The sequence below is a fragment of the Cucurbita pepo genome, chromosome 5, assembly GCF_057944985.1.
Source record: "Cucurbita pepo subsp. pepo isolate OVF chromosome 5, ASM5794498v1, whole genome shotgun sequence".
Classification (NCBI taxonomy): Eukaryota; Viridiplantae; Streptophyta; class Magnoliopsida; order Cucurbitales; family Cucurbitaceae; genus Cucurbita; species Cucurbita pepo.
This window is the reverse complement of record NC_141802.1, coordinates 1,150,277-1,168,685: the sequence shown is the minus strand read 5'-3', so window position 1 is coordinate 1,168,685 and position 18,409 is coordinate 1,150,277. Positions and strand designations below refer to the sequence as shown.

The 18,409-nt window shown below is 36.6% G+C and overlaps 3 protein-coding genes and 1 non-coding gene across 6 annotated transcripts; 2 read left to right on the top strand and 2 right to left on the bottom strand.

Annotated features, from left to right (window-relative positions):
- Positions 1 to 1,494: 1,494 nt before the first annotated feature.
- Positions 1,495 to 4,483, top strand: LOC111795731 (cationic amino acid transporter 6, chloroplastic-like). Its single transcript, XM_087124134.1, has 5 exons — positions 1,495 to 1,981; positions 2,077 to 2,299; positions 2,421 to 2,751; positions 3,091 to 3,319; positions 3,524 to 4,483. Exons 1-5 carry the CDS (start codon positions 1,603 to 1,605, stop codon positions 4,084 to 4,086), a joined length of 1,725 nt encoding a protein of 574 aa, XP_086980260.1. The 5' UTR covers positions 1,495 to 1,602; the 3' UTR covers positions 4,087 to 4,483.
- Positions 4,484 to 6,702: 2,219 nt separating this feature from the next.
- On the bottom strand, positions 6,703 to 6,774 carry TRNAW-CCA (transfer RNA tryptophan (anticodon CCA)). Its single transcript has one exon. It is a non-coding gene; the product is annotated as a tRNA-Trp (tRNA).
- A 726-nt stretch (positions 6,775 to 7,500) lies between these two features.
- UVH1 (Restriction endonuclease, type II-like superfamily protein) lies at positions 7,501 to 13,375 on the bottom strand. The gene is made up of 9 exons (XM_023678067.2): positions 12,404 to 13,375; positions 11,970 to 12,193; positions 11,691 to 11,755; positions 11,314 to 11,478; positions 9,688 to 10,614; positions 8,850 to 8,954; positions 8,509 to 8,769; positions 8,193 to 8,416; positions 7,501 to 7,976 (listed from the first exon to the last, which is right to left on the bottom strand). Exons 1-9 carry the CDS (start codon positions 13,279 to 13,281, stop codon positions 7,766 to 7,768), a joined length of 3,060 nt encoding a protein of 1,019 aa, XP_023533835.2. The 5' UTR covers positions 13,282 to 13,375; the 3' UTR covers positions 7,501 to 7,765.
- A 1,779-nt stretch (positions 13,376 to 15,154) lies between these two features.
- LOC111794617 (calcineurin B-like protein 1) lies at positions 15,155 to 18,355 on the top strand. Of its 3 annotated transcripts, none has more exons than XM_087124195.1 (9): positions 15,155 to 15,357; positions 15,695 to 15,855; positions 16,827 to 16,909; positions 17,006 to 17,065; positions 17,316 to 17,424; positions 17,516 to 17,568; positions 17,692 to 17,772; positions 17,852 to 17,964; positions 18,048 to 18,355. In XM_087124195.1, exons 2-9 carry the CDS (start codon positions 15,777 to 15,779, stop codon positions 18,109 to 18,111), a joined length of 642 nt encoding a protein of 213 aa, XP_086980321.1. In that variant the 5' UTR covers positions 15,155 to 15,357; positions 15,695 to 15,776; the 3' UTR covers positions 18,112 to 18,355. The 3 variants fall into 3 exon arrangements, with proteins under 3 accessions (XP_086980321.1, XP_086980322.1, XP_086980320.1); XM_087124196.1 differs by having other exon boundaries at positions 15,155 to 15,437; positions 15,724 to 15,855; XM_087124194.1 differs by having other exon boundaries at positions 15,156 to 15,357; positions 15,724 to 15,855.
- The last annotated feature ends 54 nt before the right edge of the window (positions 18,356 to 18,409 follow it).

Sequence of the window (18,409 nt, the reverse complement as noted above, 5' to 3'; positions counted from 1 at the left end):
CGGAATAGTTTGAAAATTACGAATGAAAAAAAAAAAAAAAAAACGAGCTAGCTCAATCTCTAGCCTCGGTATCTCTAACCCCACATAAGGATTTAGGCTCCGAGACTTATATTTTGTTATACTAGACCATACGTTATGATCGCTTTCTGGAAATCTTCGGAGCAACAGAGACTATTAGTCGGTCTTCTATATTTTTTTAAAAATCGTATCGTGAGAGTAAGAAAAAGAAAATATTCGAAGGAGAAATAAATATTAAATTAATGTCTATGGTTTTAAGAAAATGGTAGAAGTGAATGTTGACCTCTCAAAATATAAAATGAGGAGAAAATAAAGTAAACCAAGAAGCAATGAAGAGTGATGAGATTCGAGATGCTTTTAGGAGTAATTTTAACCAATAAATTGCATCTGACACACGATTTGATTCTTAGATACACTTTTCTTTTCTTATTGCCATTAAAAATTATGAACACAACAGACGAAATTCACTGTGAAGGTTCCATTCTGATGGCTCCTAAAACCCATCAACTTTTCTGAGGTAAAAAATTAAATAAACAACACAACCAAACACGACATGTTTTGTTTCACACCAATTTTATGTTGTTTTTATTTGGCTGTTCTGTTTGGATATTGTCTTCCAAACTGTCTTTCTAATCGGTTGTTTTTATTTGGAGCTTCATATATATATATATATATATGGGGAGAGAAACAAAACATTCTTTATAAGACAGCGGAAACTTCTCACTTGTAGATGTGTCTTAAAATCGTGAGGCTGACAACGATACGTAACGGGTCAAAGCAAACAATATCTGCTAGTAGTTGGATTTGACTATTACAAATAGTATCAGAGCCAGACACTGGGCCGTGTGCCAACAAAGACGTTGGGTTCCCAAGGGAGATGGATGGTTAGATCTTACATCGGTTGGAGAGAAAAAGGAAGCATTCCTTATAAGAGTGTGAAAATAGACACTGGGTCGTGTGCCAACGAGGACACTAGATGTCACAACCATACTATGGGTGCCATTTGAGGGTCGCGGAAATAGACATCGGGTCGTGTGCCAACGAGGACACTAGATGTCACAACCATACTATGGGTGCCACTTGAGGGTCGCGGAAATAGACAATGGGTCATGTGCCAACGAAGACGCTGGATGTCACAACCATACTATCGGCCTCTTGAGGGTCGCTACTTTACTTGTCTCGACGAAGGCCACAACCTACTCTCTTCATAGTATGGTTGTGACAGTGGACACACTCCTGTGCACTCAAGGAGGATGGATTGTGAGATGTTACATTGGTTAAAGAGGGGGACGAAGTATTCCTCGTAAGAGTATGGAAACCTCTGGTTTTTTAGACGGATGGCGATACCGAGATCCAAAAATTACATTTAAAAGAGAGAGAGAAAAAAAAAAGTAAAGAGAATATATAACTTTCCATAATATTACATAAATATTGTAGAGGTCCAAGATCCTCTCTCCAAACACTTATTTAAAAACCCCTCTTTACCTCCATTTCTCTCCATACTCCACAACAACAAGAAAAAGACCAACCCCTTTAATTTATTCCCTTCACACTCTAACCCTTCCTTCTCAGCCTCCCACCTCCATGGCCGCCGCCGTGAACTCCGCCTTCCTCCGCCACTACATCCACTCCCTATCTCAAACCCCTCACCGCCTCAAAAAGAGAATGCTAGCAACATGGACTCCTGATCAAGAACTCAACCAAGTCAGGCAAAGATCAGGAGCTGACATGAAGAGAAAGCTCAAGTGGTTCGATTTAATCGCTCTCGGCGTCGGGGGAATGCTCGGCGTAGGTGTCTTCGTCACCACCGGCCCCGTCGCCCTCCATGTCACCGGCCCCGCCGTCTTCTTATCCTATATCATCGCCGGAATATCCGCTCTCCTTTCCTCCCTTTGTTACACCGAATTCTCCGTCCATATCTCCGCCGCAGGCGGCGCCTTCAGTTACTTGAGACTCACTTTCGGTACGATAAAAACTCGCTAATAGTATGAATAAACGATTAAATTTATCGTAATCTATTATTCGAGTCGATTTGAATTTTTTATTTTAATTTTTCAGGAGAATTTGTGGGTTATTTTGCTGGAGCCAACATAATAATGGAATATGTGCTGTCAAACGCAGCCGTGGCAAGAAGCTTTACAGAATATCTTTGTGTTGCATTTGGTGAAAAAGAAGCAAATGCATGGAGAGTTGAAGTTCATGGCTTATTAAAGGGTTATAATATGTTGGATTTTCCTGCCGTGGCTCTCATTCTTCTCATCACTCTTTGTCTTTGCCACAGGTCTTTTTTCTCGATTGTTCGATCGTCGTTTTCAAATAATTAATAACTTTTGTTTTCGAACGAACGAGAGAAAAACTATTAAAAGTATTTTAATTTTGACGTGTTTTTGTGTGTTTTGCAGCACGAAGGAGAGCTCGACGTTAAACCTAATAATGACGGTGTTCCATGTGATATTCTTCGGGTTTATAATCGGGTGTGGGATGTACAAAGGAAGTGCAAATAATTTAGTAAAGCCTGGTGGGTTAGCTCCTTTTGGAGCTAAAGGTGTTTTGGATGGTGCAGCCATTGTTTACTTCAGCTACATAGGCTATGATTCAGCTTCAACGCTTGCTGAAGAAATCCAAAACCCTACAAAAAGTCTTCCAATTGGCATAGTGGGTTCTGTTATCATTACTTCAGCTCTCTATTGTCTCATGGCTTTGTCTCTCTCTCTAATGGTCCCATACAATCAGGTGACTGACACTACTTCTTCTCTCGTGACTTTGTTTTTTAAATTGTTTTTTCTCGATCGATCGATGAAAAAAAACATGTTATGTTGTTTAAGGTTTTGTGTTCGTAAAATGAAAACGGTGGTTTTTTTAGAATTGGGATTGGATGATTTTCTCTATATTAAATTTATTGATTGGTCTACATGTTGGGTCTAAAAAATGGTTCATCAAATGGGAAGCAATCATTATATGTATAAAGAATTCTAAGTGTTAATGGGTTATGGCTAAGAAATAGTTTCCTTTGGCCAATTGGGTCATTGCTAATAATTATTAATACCTATTATACAAAAAAATTGTGAACAGATATCAGAGAAAGCAGCATTTTCAATAGCCTTTCAAAGGATTGGTTGGAAGTGGGCTAGCAATTTAATAGGTGGTGGAGCAAGCCTAGGCATTGTGGCTTCTCTTCTTGTTGCTATGTTGGGTCAAGCAAGATACCTTTGTGCTATTGGGAGGGCGAGGTTGGTCCCTTTTTGGCTAGCCAAGGTCCATCCTTCAACTGGCACACCATTGAATGCCACACTCTTCTTAGGTAACCTCGGTCTCTAATTTTCGAACGAATCATTGTTTATAAGGGTGTAGAAACTTCTCACTAACAGACGCGTTTTAAAAACTTTGAAGGAAAGTCTGAAAGAGAAAGCCCAAAGAAAACAGTATCTGGTTACAATGGGCTTGGGCCGTTACACTATTAGTACCCATTTGTTCTTATGCAAATTTTTTTTTTTTTTTTTTTCAGGGCTTTGTACGGCATCGATTGCACTTTTTACTGAGCTTTACATAGTGATTGAAATGATCTCGATTGGGACACTCATGGTGTTCTACCTAGTAGCAAATGCAACTATCTATCGTAGATACGTTATGGTAAGCAAACATCCTCCATCTCGTGTTCTCTTGTTCCTCGTCTTCCTTTCGTGTTCGGCCATCGGTTTCTCCCTATCATGGAAGCTCAACCAACAATGGTGGGGTCTTTCGTTCTTTAGTGCATCGACCATCTTCATCATCGCCCTATTTCACTACAAAGTGCCGAGCCACCACTCGTCCGAGGAGTGGTCGGTACCGCTCATGCCATGGCCAGCTGCTATATCCATATTCCTTAATGTGTTTCTGATGACCACATTGAAGATGTTGTCATTTCAAAGATTTGGAATTTGGTCTTGTTTGATAACTCTGTTCTATGTGATGTATGGTGTTCATTCAACCTACAAAGCTGAGGAGATGGAGATGAATAATAGGGTTGGTGAAGTGACCAATGTGAATTCAACTCTCCAACCAAACAAGCTGGACATACAAGTTCTATGATCAAAGTTGACTTTCTAACACTACTTTTTTGCTCAAATTCTTTCCCCTTTTTTCCTTTTTAGCACTCTATGAAGTCTAGGGATATGTAAGGTTCTTTTTTGTGTAAAATACTATAGATTTTGAAGCTCGACCCATTTAACTGCCCTCTGTCAGAAATCACGATCCTCCACAATGGTACAATACGGTTCACTTTGAGAATAGGCTCTCGTGGCTTTACTCTCATATCAATGAAGATGTATTCTTTACTTATAAACTCATGATCAACCTCTTAATTAACCCGATTAGGGACTCTTCTATTGAATTGTGATCATCGTGATTCACTTTGAGCATAGGCTCTCATGGCTTTGCTCTCACATCAATGAAGATGTATTCCTTACTTATAAACTCATGATCAACCTCTTAATTAACCCGATGTGGGACTCTTCTATTGAATTGTGATCATCGTGATTCACTTTGAGCATAGGCTCTCATGGCTTTGCTCTCATATCAATGAAGAAGTATTCCTTACTTATAAACTCATGATCAACCTCTTAATTAACCCGATGTGGGACTCTTCTACTGAATTATGATCATCGTGATCATCGTATCATGGTTTCTTGAATTTGAGAGAGTGGGTCTCTCAAAAAAGACATTTTTATTCCACTTTCTTACAAAAACAGCCCTATTTCATAGGTTCTAAGAAAGAAATTGAGTTGTTTGATAATGATGGAGGACATTTCATGTGGAGATCTATATGGGTAATAACCAATAACCCTCTTTTTCCCACTCATAAAGGGAAACATTAACAAAGAGAAAAAGGGAAAGGGAAAGAAGAGGCTGTTCTACACATTCTTGTGTTGGCTGAACATTCTCTTTTGACTTGTAATCTGTCATCACAGCAACAACAAAAGCGTATGTCGTGAAAGAAGTGATCTTTTTGAGAAGTGGGTGAAGAAGATTGAAGCAATTTGGGACATATCCAAACAGTTTAATGAACTTTGGCACACAGTTTAATGAGCTATGTCTTGTCTTTTCCCAACTTGGGTTTGTGTTTTGTCTTGTTGCAAAATCAACTTGGGTTCTTTATGTTTATCGTCTTAATCTCAATCTAAGTAACTTGCATCCTAATATTCTCGATAAGATATTGAATCTTATTATAATCGTTTTAAGTATATCCATGTTGATTTTGCATTGGAAAATGATTCGATTTTTTTTTTCATTTATAAATTCTAGTCGTTTGATTCATATGATGTTGTATTGTGTATGATTTGATGTCGGAGGTGGGACGAAATGTGCATTATCTTTAAATATATTCTTATTGAAATGATGATAGGTGGATGGTTATCATTCGGTGGGATTTGATACAAATTTGTATTCTTGTCTTAATCTACTTTTGTAATTATCGCCACTTGAATCATTTTAAACTTTGATTGATATATACGATAAAAATATCAAAATTTTAAATTTTACCAAATTAAGAAGAGTACTAAATAGTTTTTATTAGTGAAAAAAAAAAAGTTGAATTGTGAAAGAATTGGCTTCAAATCGAGCTACCTATCTCGTCTATAATGGTATCATGTCTTGTCTATCAATATACTAATATGTTATATAATTGATTTGATAATTAGCCTTTTGGTGGGATTTGATGCAAATTCACAAGCCTAAAGAAAAAAAAAGACGGGAATTTGACTAATAAAGATACTATCTTATGATTTAACAAGATAATGTCTCTTTTCTTCAATATTTTCATAATGCGTCGATTAAGGAAAGATTTTCACACCCTTATAATGAATGTTTCATTCATTTCTTCAACTGATGTGGGATCTCACAACCGTTGGAGAGGAGAACGAAGCATTCGTTATGAGTGTGTGGAAACATTTCTTAGTAAACGCGTTTTAAAAATTTTGAGGAAAAATTTAAAAAGAATAATATGAATTTAGACGATTATATAAATAATATTGTGTGACGTTTTTGATAGAAGAGTCAATACGAAATGGGATGTGTAGATAATGGAGGGGAAAGGAAGGGATTAAGGTCCAAAGAATGAGAGGCAGAAGCCATTAAAGAAGCTTAAAACCCATCATTTTGCCGTTTAATTAATTTCAACATTTATTGGATCATTTGGATCCAATCATTCATATTTAGACTTTTCAAAAAAAGAAAAAGAAAAAGAAAAAAATTAATAATAAACAGAAGTGTGTGAAAATGGTGTTCAATCTGTCTCCATCTTTTAAAATTCTCAATTTTATTTTTAATGTATTAAAAACTTCCCTAAAATATATTTTATTCACCCTCCATTACCAAAGTTTAATCATCCATTAGTAAACTTAATAAAACTATAATTTAATGACCAACACATTTTAACCATTTTTTTCAAAATAATAAAATAATTGAGAATTGAGAATTTTTAAAAATTAAGCGCTGAAATTGAAAGGAAAAAAACGAGATTAAATGGCACTATACTGAGCCAATTTAAAAATCAATTAAGAATTTAATAAATAATAATAAGACAAAAAAAAAAAAAAAAAAAGAATCGAGGGCGGCGGAAGGAAGAGAAGTAGGATAAAAAGAAATGGAAATTAATATTCCGGCAGGGGCAAAAAGGTAATTCCGACGGTAGCTATATTTCGGGGAATTTGAACCCGACGTCAATCGAACACGCAACCTTCTGATCTGGAGTCAGACGCGCTACCATTGCGCCACGGATCCGAAGATGTTAGCATGATGAAATGCTTGTATATTATTTATTAAAATATGAAATTTATATTTTTATTGCAGGATATTTCATGATCGTCTTAAAATATTGTAATTCTCCGTCTAAAATTTTCAAGAGTTATTAAATTTAGTTATTATAAAAGTTTCGTTATTTTGTGTTTATTTCCTCTTTTTTTTTATTGTTTAAATCTGTACTACAACGTTAATGTTTGAAATGATAATATGTCTTATTCCTGAATCTTACGATCAAATTAGCTCTTTTGAATATTTCACAAGTTTATTTATTTTAAATTATGATTTATTTAAAGTAATTTATTTAAAGTAATTTTAGCGAAGAGGAAATTCGTATTTTCAAGTGTAAAAGTAAGTTAAAAACGTTATAAAATTAACTTAATTTAAATTAAAAATCACACTTATGAAAAAAAATCAAAAGTTGCAACATTAAAGAGCCAAAAATACATAATCCAACAAAACGTCAAATTTATTGTAATTCAATTAGTTTTGACATTATAACTTTGACCAAAATGTCAAAAAGTTCAAATTCTCAGATGAACTAATATTCTCTTAAAAAAAAAACATATAAATTCACAAATTCCAAACTTACTAAAATAGAATCAGACACCCTCAAAACGTATGTGACCAAATGGTTATTGCAAATATGAAATGAAGCATCTTGCAATCGAATCAAGAAATTTTAACAAAAAAAGAAACACATGCTAATGCAGCAGATAAATCTTTATTCAACTTCTGGATTCTGAAATCCAGCTAACTTCCATAAATAATTACACGCACACTCAGAGCTGGAGAAGAAGAAGATTCAAAGCTACAAAGTCTAAGGATCAATAAGAGAGTGGAACAATAATTTTACAAATGTAGTAAGAAGAACCTGTCCTTGTATGAACTAAAAGAACTGCTACTCTGAGAGCCTCTTTCCTTTACAGCTCTGAAGTTGGATCGAACATAAATAGAGACCTCAATCGAACAGTCATAATAAGGTTGGATACTTAGCATCAAGAAACTCTCTGAGAGTTCGAGCGGCTTGCTGACCACCCATTAATACTGCAAGCTTCTCAACAGGAAGAAGAGAGAGCTCTGCTAAGCTCTTGCATCCATCCATTATTGCCCTGTAATTTGAATCCGTCACACCCGGAAGCCGCCTTAGAAACTCAACCGCAGAGGTGTTGTAATTTTCCGCTCTGAAATGGCCACACCACCAAACAATTTACTTCATAATAGGTGGTTCTATAAATCGTATTACATCGACTCGACTTACGACAGTTGTGCTTTTTATGTTTAGTCAAAGCAGTGCCAACCGAAACCGATACTTGTCTAAGATATCAGCAGTACTATGTTCCAATGAAAAAGATTAAAAAGGGATGGAAGGGCAGACGATATATATCGAACCATTTTACCTCACATCGTTCTCGACAATGCCCTCCTCAGAGGGAACCCCAACTCTAACAGCCTTGGTTTCATCCGGTTCGTCTTGATTTGCCTTCAGAGAAGCAAATATTTCAGCAGTAGCATGGAGGCTGCGAGACCAAAGTATTCGAAGACGAGGAAAATGAAGAACGAGGAGAGAAAGCTTAGACATAATGTTTGTTGGTGTCAAATCATCGCCGATATCACTTGCGGACTGCAAGAGGCAAACAACAAACTATTGGTCATAACTATCACCATGAAATTAAAACATTGCCCTTTTCCGTGCTGAAACTCGAATTGAATTACCTGAAAAGAGAAGCTTTTGTCCTGTGAGAACTCAATCAAGAGAACAGGTATTCTGTAATAGCGCACCATTGTCTCCACTTGATGATAAAGGCGTCCTGACGCAAAGCTCATGAAGAGATCCTGAATGCTCTTTCTCTCAACGCATATAAGAGGTGAAAGAATATAATCCCCAACTTCTAATGTTATTGGAATTATGCGCATGCCTTTCTGGTGGAGAACATTTGGAAGGCTACTCATGAACTCCCTCATGTCCACTATGACCTGAGGAAGTACAAATTTATTGAAAAGGAAGTAATGGAAGTAATGGAAGGAAGCAGAAAAGAAAAAGAAACATCACATACCTGCATTTCTTTCTCCAAGTCTTTCCTTCCACCAGCCTTTCTGGTTGAATTCTGTGTAGTTGCTAGTGGTTCTACAGAAGAATTTATTCCTAAGCAGTATCCATTCTGATTGGGACAAAGTTTGTTTTAATCAGATATAAAACAGAAGAAATAAAGGAATTTCACATCTTAAAGTTCATAACCCAGTAAGCGATCCACCTTTGACAAGGAAAACCAACTATAAAAGTGCAACAATAAATAGAAACTAAAAAAGAAAACTAGAAGACTAATATGGCCACAAATTACTTCTAGAACATCATATAATACAATTGCCTTCCTAAATACACGAAGAACAATTCATTTCATGGGGAGTTAGGCATTTATAAATAGCATATTACTGCAGCAAACACCATCATTGTTTATCACCTCCCTTGAAACAATTTGAATATCCACAAACTTTCGACCAAGTTGGGGCAAAATGAGTAAGCATCTTCCATTTCATTGAAGAGAACCACAAATGCAAAAGAAAAACACCACAGCAGATGAACTTGTGGTAGATAAAATGCAATGCTCATCACGGCCATGTTTCTGCTCTACCAAGCAAGTTCTAATGAACTAAAAGGTTAAAACGTGCGCACACGCATTTATATATGAAAATGCAAGTGTGTCCACACACATGCAAGACAAACCATAAAATAACAATAATAAGGATTGGAGATTGTGAAAGGAAAAGGAGAGGGTTACTTCCCCCTTCTAAAGAGAAATATTAAAAAATCATTGACGGACAATAAAAATTCCAAATGAGAAATATAAATGTTCTTTACGAATTCCAGAACCATTCTAAAAGATGAAAAATAACCTGATCAACGGGGATCATCATCAGTGACTTCTGTCTGATCAAGGATTCAAATGCACTATTCTCCCTCCGAATGCTGGCCTGAAACTTTTGTACCTCAGTAGAATCTTCATAGAAAAGAAAATAGACTTTCAAATGTTTAGATGGATTCTCAGCTTTATAGACTTCTATCTGCCTCACAAAGGTAATGTCTGGATGGTACACAATAACAATGGAAGGCTTCAAGGTGTCTAGGATTGGTTGATCACTTTCAAGAGCATAAAAGTGCACTGGAGGTAGCAGCTTCGTCTTTTCTCTGCCCTTCTCTCCCTCCGGATGAGAAGGTGCAACCAGGCAAGTGGCTTCTGAAAAGCCATCCAAAGCCCCTGGATTTTCCTCATTTGTCCAATCTTCACAACCTGATACACATGCTTCGACTTTATCATTTATTGATGCTTTCCGATTGCAAACGTTCTTATCCTTAGATTCATTAGAATCGCCAACATCTACGGAATCTTTTTTACTCAGTTTTCTCTTTCCCTTTGAATATCCTATATTATCAGCGTCAGGCTGGTGATCATCAATTGCTACCTTCTGATCATCAACAGGTTTTTGATCCACAGAATTATTGATCTTGGAAGCACCTTCTCTACTCCTTCCTTTTCTCTTTTTGGTTGCCTGTTTTGTACTATCCTTGTCATTCCGTGGATCCTCCTCTACAGCAGAATCATTTTTTGCTCGATTTCTTATTTCTGATGCTGCTGCTAACAGTGCCTTACGCTCTTGTTTGTCTAAGCTGCTAGCTTCAGCATTTTCTGCAGGTGCTATCAGAACAACTCCATCAAGAACCCCAAAACCTTTGGGATCCTTATGCTTCTTCTTCTTATGGGGTTTTATGTCACGTAGCTGTATTTTATTCAGCAAGTATTTCTCCCATTCAACCCGTAGGACCTTCACAAGAAAATACATCATCATCCTATTATTCCTATATATCATATAACATATACCTTTGAGAAAGCTAACCGGCTTTGAATGGAAAAGAATAAGCAAACATTTGGACAGTATAGATCTTTGCAACCCACTTCAAGGGTTCTGAGAGAAAATTATGCTTCAAAATTGTATCTACATGTGATAGTATTTCAACATGTAAATAGTTTTAACAATGTCATTTCATTGGAAGCTGTGGACAAAATCTGCAAGTTTATTTCTTTTTCTTGTAAGACTTGTAAAAAAGAATAACCTACTGAAACATAAGAAGGGCATCATAAGGTCAATGATTCTGAAGACACTAATTCACCACATAATCAATTATTCTCCAGAAAATTGTCAGATTAATTTCTTTAACATTAAAACCAGCGTAAGTTTAAAATGAGAGACCCGCTAGTGAAAATGGATCAAGGAAGAAAAATATCTGCAACCATACTTCAAAATAAGATCTAACAAGGAAATCAGCAGTGCTTGGATTAAAATGCAGAGGGCTGTATGGATTTATAGCACATTTGGATACATTCAGATTCCAGAAAAAAACTATGGAACATGCTACATAACCAAAATAAATAAATAAAATGCATCGTGAAAGTTGAAGTAAATGTAATTCAACTGAACAGAAAAAAAAATATATATATCAGAACTAATAGAGAGTCAAATGACCTTCTGCGGGTTGTTCATAATGCACTCTTCAAGTTGCATGCATGAGCGCTCATCTTTGCATGCCACTAGAACGATTCCACTGCTGTCCTTGTCACTTTCTAGCAGATTCTCTTCTCCTTCAGAGAGCCGCTTCCGTCTTTCCTCTTCTATTTCTTCGAGAACCTCCTGTAAAAAATGAGAAGAATTAACTTTGAAAATCTGACAGAGCTTATTCTCTTGTTCTGCTTCATAAAACCATACAAATTTAAAGAATGTTGACATCTGAAGAGCATTGGTTCAATGACCAAAACTAAGCCATAGATCGCAAATTTATAACCAAGTTTATTACAGCCGTTCAACAGAAAATGTTGCACGGGAACTGGAACTCACTCACTCACACGTAAGACCTTCCACTTTGGCGCCTCTTCCAAAACTTCATCCAAAAGTATTCTACCAGTCGTACCTGATAAGATGGCAAACATCTATCACAAGAACTGTAAAAAGAACCAAATAAACATAATAATGTTCACGCAGTTTCTTCAAAAATTTCCCCTTGACCCCATTTCTACCTTATTCCCGTTAATTTAATGGATCCGAGTTGCTACCTTAATCTGTTTAGAAGATTTGGAGTCTCGGGATAGACATAGGAAAATAAATACATAAACTTATGCCCTCACCCTCTTCCTCATTACTGTCATCTCCTTTCGTTTTTCGCCTTTTGCCCACCACACCCTTACCCTGCTCGTGTATTTTCGAACCATCAGGTCTAACAATTCGATATACCCGTTTCTTGGCATAGTCAAAGATCTTGTAGCTCGATTCTGCAAATATCCAGACAGACCTAAAGCTCTCAGACACTCTCAGAGTGTCTAGATACTTCAAAAAAGTCACTGCATCGTACCTACCCAAGTAACATTTCAAAACAATACGCATCTTCTTGTTAGTATTTAAACATGTAGAGAGATTCTTCCACTATTCACCACCAAAAATTTAATTTCCGAACGAAGTTAAAATTAGATATTGAATTATTTTCATATGCTCAAAATACAAATAAGAAAATAGAATCAGAAAGGGAAAGGAAAAGTAACAATAAAACTGAATTCAAACAAACCTAACGAGATAATCCAATAATTTCCTCAAAGTTTTCAAGTCTGACACGAGCTGCTTCGTTCTCTTCCCTAACGTATGCCAAATTGGATCCAACTGTCGTCTCACAATTTCATCGAATGATTTGAATAACCCATTCTCCACAGTCAAATCCTCGACATCAACTTTATTAGTCTTCCTCATTTCTTTCAAGCACGCGTCCATAACCTCAATTATAGCTTTTTGTATCCCTACCATGTACTTCGTCATCGGCACTCTTATATCCACCACGTCCGGTGGGTTCCTCTCCAATTCCTCCGAAACATAAACCTGGAACCTCGGCCACAAATGCAACCTCCGAACATACAAGCACTTCATGATCCTCTCCGCCTTGGCAAACCCAGAAACCATCGCGTGTGGCTTATCAGAAAAAACTCGAACATAAGCATTTCGGTTGTGGGAACGGATGATTCGAACAATGAAAGCTTCAGTGGACGTTTCCGACAGAGAATGAGCATTGAGAAGAATAATCCCGGCGATATTAGAGGTGGGAAGCTTGTTCGTGAGAAGATCAACAATGAGAATCCGAGGAGTGACGAAAAACGCAGAGCCGGATGAGTAGAGAGAGAGACGGTGGTGGGCAGGGAGATCGGCGGTGATTTCAGAAGGGAAAGTTATGGAATCTGATTGATGGAGCTTGAGGTAGAAAATGATTTGGGATTTAAGCAAGAGTTGGAAGTGAGAAGAAGGAGATACGAGGAGGAGAGTGCCTTGAGCCGGAGAGTGAAGAAGGAGGAGAGAGGAAACAAGTTTTGCAAGATTTAGACCTGAAGAGATGATTACTAAGCCTCCATTAGAGTCTTCAAGAAGCTCTGTGATTATGTGCTCGTGAAATTGAACCATAGGATTCGACTGAAGCTCTGTCAACGACGAATTTGCTGTGCTAGGGCTTTCTTTCCAAAGGTGGCGGGAAAATGGGGGCGCGGGTGAAGAGGATTGGCAGTTGACGAGTTTTGCAGGGACTAGCAATACGACGTCGTGAGAGCCCAATGAAAAGCCCAACAATCGCCTTTCTGCGACCTGTAAGACCATTAGTAAGTGGTAATTGGGCCCAATGAAAAGCCCAACAAATATTGGGCTTTTGTCAAATTCAGCCCAACCTTCAGAGCTTTAATTGGATTTTTTAATTCACAAATTCAAATTAGGAGTTGAAAGTGACCACCTTTTGACAGGGTATATATATTGCTTAACAACTAAGTTATGCTTTAATTTGACATACAATATATCATTTAATTTTTTTTTTTTTACAATTAATTTATTGTTAATATATAAATAAAGGTTAAAAAGGTTTAATTATAAAATTAGATCTAATAGGACCTTAAATGTTAAATTTTAAATTCACAAGAGTTTTCAGAAATATCAAATAGATTATAAAATACTAAAATACTAAAATTATTCAATAAAATTTTATAGACTTGATAGATGCTAAAATATAATAATCTATTCAATAATTTAGCATTTTAATTATTTTTTGGAATTTAAATTTTAGTATTTGAAAAATATATTTTTAATTATTTATTATTATTTTTTCATTATTATTATTATTAACGGCATGACCAGACCATCTATTTGTTTATTGTAAACTTATTTTCGTAAAATATTAATCATTAAATTAAAAACATATATTTTATTTTCTCTTTCCTTTATTATTATTTTTTTTTTAATTTCCTACGTAGGTCTTCTTCTTTGGAAATTTGAGGTTACTTGTTGAGACTGCAACGCGTGGAGTACATTTGACTTCGTGGTCAGTTCACGCGCAATGTTCAAAAGCGGACGAAAATCGCCATTATCTGGCTGACACGTGGAATTTTCTGCTATTAAAAAATCAAAATGGGGTCCAAGCAAAAAAGTATTTATCCCCGCCAATATGCTTGGTGCCACGTACAGTAATGCGATTGGATGACGTGACATCTTGACTCTTGTAAAATAAAAACGCACTCTATCCTTCAAAAAAATTTCACGCGCTTCTGGAAGTTGAAGTGCACGCGCTTACAAACCCTAATTTCTTTCCCATGCTTTTTTTTTTCTTTCAATTTTCTTAAAATGATTATTGTACTTTTAAAAAAAAAGCATTTCAATTATCAGCCAAATTTCATTTTTTTCGTTTATTTACCATAAATTCTGTATAATTATATATTTAGCTCTCCTACCATATTTGACTATTTATCATAAGCAAATATTTTGACATTTAGCTTTCTACTAAGTTACAATCGGTATCATATTTATTATTTTATTATAGGTAAATATCTTATATATATTTATCGCTATTTTCATTTTCTTTTGTGCTTTATTTGATTTTGTAAATGATTATAAATATAAAATTTTCACCGATGTTTACGTGTGGCATTATCCGTAAGTATATGTATTTAATAGGTAGAAGTGTTTGTAAATTCAATTGAAAAAATAAAATTTAAAATTGAGATTAAATTATACAAAATATCCCATTAATTATTGAGATATAAGAAACGGTAAGAAAGATGTTAATTTTTTAGACTGTTATAAATAATATTATATATCAGTTATGACGTGTATTTTTATAATTTTATTTTAATGAAAAATATGTTTTATCTAGAACAATTTAATGTTCTATAGAAAAAGATTCGATTTTATTGTAATATTGTTGCTAAAAAAATGACATACCAAATCAGGGCTCTTCCGTTTCCAATTCGCGCTCCAATTCCAACACCGCTTCCTTTGGCCGCTGCTGCTTTTAGAATCAACTCATCAGTTTCGAAATTTGCGCGTTCTATTTCCAATTGCATTCCCAAATTCTCACGTTCCGCCGCTTATTTTGCTCTTAACATTTTGGCGGCGTCTCCTCTTTTTCATTGGGTCCGCCATATCTCTCTTTTGGGATTCTACAGAGTTTGTTTTCTCTCTGGAATTTCCCCTTCTCCTCCTCCTGAAGAACACTCCTTGGTGGGTCTCCTATTTCCTTCTCCTCGTTGTTATTTGGGAATTTCGATTGTTTTCTCCTCTTTTCTGCTGAATTGTTATTGGTAGGTTTTTGTTTTGGGATCCGATTTCTGTGGATTGTTGGATTTTGAATTGATTTCTGGGTTTGTTCAATTATTTTCGATTGTTTTACCGACTACGATTGAATTTAATACGCATGTTTCAATTTCTGGGGTCAACAAAAAGCTAAGTCAAAACGTTTTATCTTGAATTTATGCGCCGCAGTCTTAATTTGAATTATCTGTCGACTAATCCGAGGATGTTTGGTTGTTGTTTGAATTTTGGGGTTGTTAAATGCAAGGGGTAAGATGGTTTTCACCGTTGTTGTAGTGAAACCCAGAAGGCAGCTGTTGTTAGTGGGCTGTTCCATTCTCTTTCAGTAAATGGGCTGTGGTCCGTCTAAAGGAAGAAGGCAATACCTTGGATACGAGGATCCTGTTTCCCTTGCTTCACAAACGACCTGTAAGTTCTCTGTTTCATTTAGCTTCTGCATGATCTGCCCTGTTTGTTCTTCATAAAGAATTATAATTTGAAGTTTCCCTTGTAATTTGCCCCTAAAGTTTTGGTATTATTGTTTCGTTTCTCCCTATCAACATTTCTGGCTTTGTTTTTTATTGCATGGGGAGGGAAGGTCTCGACTATGATCTTGTATGATCGGGATTGAGCTCAGTTGACTTGGAATTGGTTGGATTTGGCACCAAATAAGCCAAGTTCTGCCCTGTATAAAGTCAAAGTTTCTTCTAGATCTTGATTGTGTCATCATTGTGAGATCCCACATCGGTTGGGGAGGAGATCGAAACATTCTTTATAAGGGTGTGGAAATCTCTCCCTAGTAAACGCGTTTTAAAAACCTTGAGGGGAAGCCCCAAAGGGAAAGCCGAAATAGGACAATATCGGTTAGTGGGAGGCTTGGGCCGTTACAGTTGGTATCATAGCCAGACACTAGGCGATGTGCCAGCGAGGAGGCTGAGCCCCGAAAAGGGTGGATACGAGGTGGTGTGTCAGCAAGGACGCTAGGCCCCAAAGGGGGTGGACTGGGGGGGTCCCACATCGATTGGAGAAGGGAACGAGTGCCCGCGAGAACGTTGGGCCTCAAAGGAGGGTGGATTGTGAGATCTCACATCAGTTGGGGAGGAGAACGAAGCATTCTTGATAAGGGTGTAGAAACCTCTCCCTAGAAAGCGCGTTTTAAAAACCTTGAGAGGAAGCCTGAAAGGAAAAACCCAAATAGGATAATATCTTCTAGCGGTGGGCTTGGGACGTTACATATATACTCGAGAGTGGGGACGGGAGCTGTTTGTATTATCCTTTGATTTGATGATCATATTATGATCTAATTTGGTTTTTGTTGTCTTGTTTTTCCTCATATTTCTCCCATTTTCATGCATCTTAGTGCTGATTTTCTCATTGTTGTACCATGTTCTGATTTCCAGTTAGTGTCAGTGAAGTCGAAGCTCTATTCGAGCTTTTCAAAACTATAAGCAGTTCAGTGATAGACGATGGGCTAATAAACAAGGTATTTTATTCATCATACCAAATCTTCTATATTATGCAATTGTTAAGCATGATCCCGAGAAACCTCAAGCGTTGACAGATGTTATTAAACGTGCAGGAAGAATTTGTATTGGCTCTTTTCAAGAACAGGACGAAAGAAAACCTCTTTGCAAGTCGGGTAATGTTTATTGTATGAACTAGTTTATAGTTCGATAATAATAATAATAACAACAACAACCCTTCTTGGGCACACATGAATTATCTGAAGCGTTGATCGACTCCAATTTTATTGGAATCAATCCAACTCACGAGCAGCACTAGCTGTGTCGATGCGTTTGTACTTACATGTCTGTAGTATCCATAGCTACGCTTACTCGGCTTATCGTAGAGGTTGCAGTAAAACTGAGGAGCCTTTTTTGTGATTGTAGATCTTTGATCTATTTGATGTGAAGCATAGAGGAGTTATTGATTTCGGGGACTTTGTTCGTTCGCTCCACATATTTCATCCAAATACTCCTTTGGAAGACAAGATAGGCTGTACGTATAAACGACACGTTCAAAATTTTATAAGTTTCTTTACTCGTACTCGGAATTCTTGTGGTGTAAACGTTAATGTAATATTTTGCAGTTTCTTTTAAGCTGTATGATCTAGATAACACGGGCTTTATCGAGCGCAAAGGGGTATGCCGAAGTTCTCTTTACTCCTTTCGTTTTCGTTGCTTGCTTCACCAATTAGTAACCGAGTTCTATTAGTTGGGGCTCGAGGCTCTAACTCCGTGTCGATCCCAATTATAATTATGACAGGTTAAGCAAATGTTACTAGCACTTCTTGGCGAATCTGAAATGAAGTTGGCGGATGAGATGATTGAGATGATACTCGATAAGGTGAATAATAGATAACCGATCTCGTTGTGTGACATGTCGTTTACATAATACGTGTGACGAAGTTATTCGTGCATTGCAGACATTTTTGGAAGCTGATATAAACCAAGATGGGAAGATCGACATGGCGGAGTGGCAACACTTTGTTTCTAAGAACCCGTCGTTACTAAAGATCATGACACTCCCTTATTTGAGGTAAGAATACGGGAATTTGGACTAGGTTTGTTCGTTCGTTGGTTCGTTGCGGAGTAATTTGTGAATTGATGTTGAAAATGCAGGGATATAACAACAGCATTCCCAAGTTTTGTGTTTAATTCTGAGGTTGATGAGGATGCTGCTTGAAGAGAGTAAATAGAATTAGAGTTGTGATTAACTTTTGTTATTCTTGGAGACCAAACTGTTTGAGCTGAGATGAAATAAGGAGAAGAATTTTGGCTATAGAAGAATTTTGCGGGAGGAGATGTCCTAGTGTGAGCATAAAAACTAGTGAGAGGCTCAGTTTTGTGTAAACCATCTTCTTCTTCCCACTTTTCTCATACTTTCAGATAATATTATTTCATATTATAAAATATTTTATTTTTAATTAGCCTTCTAGACTCAGTTTAATATTTAGTTGACTAATTTACTTTGATTCAAGTTC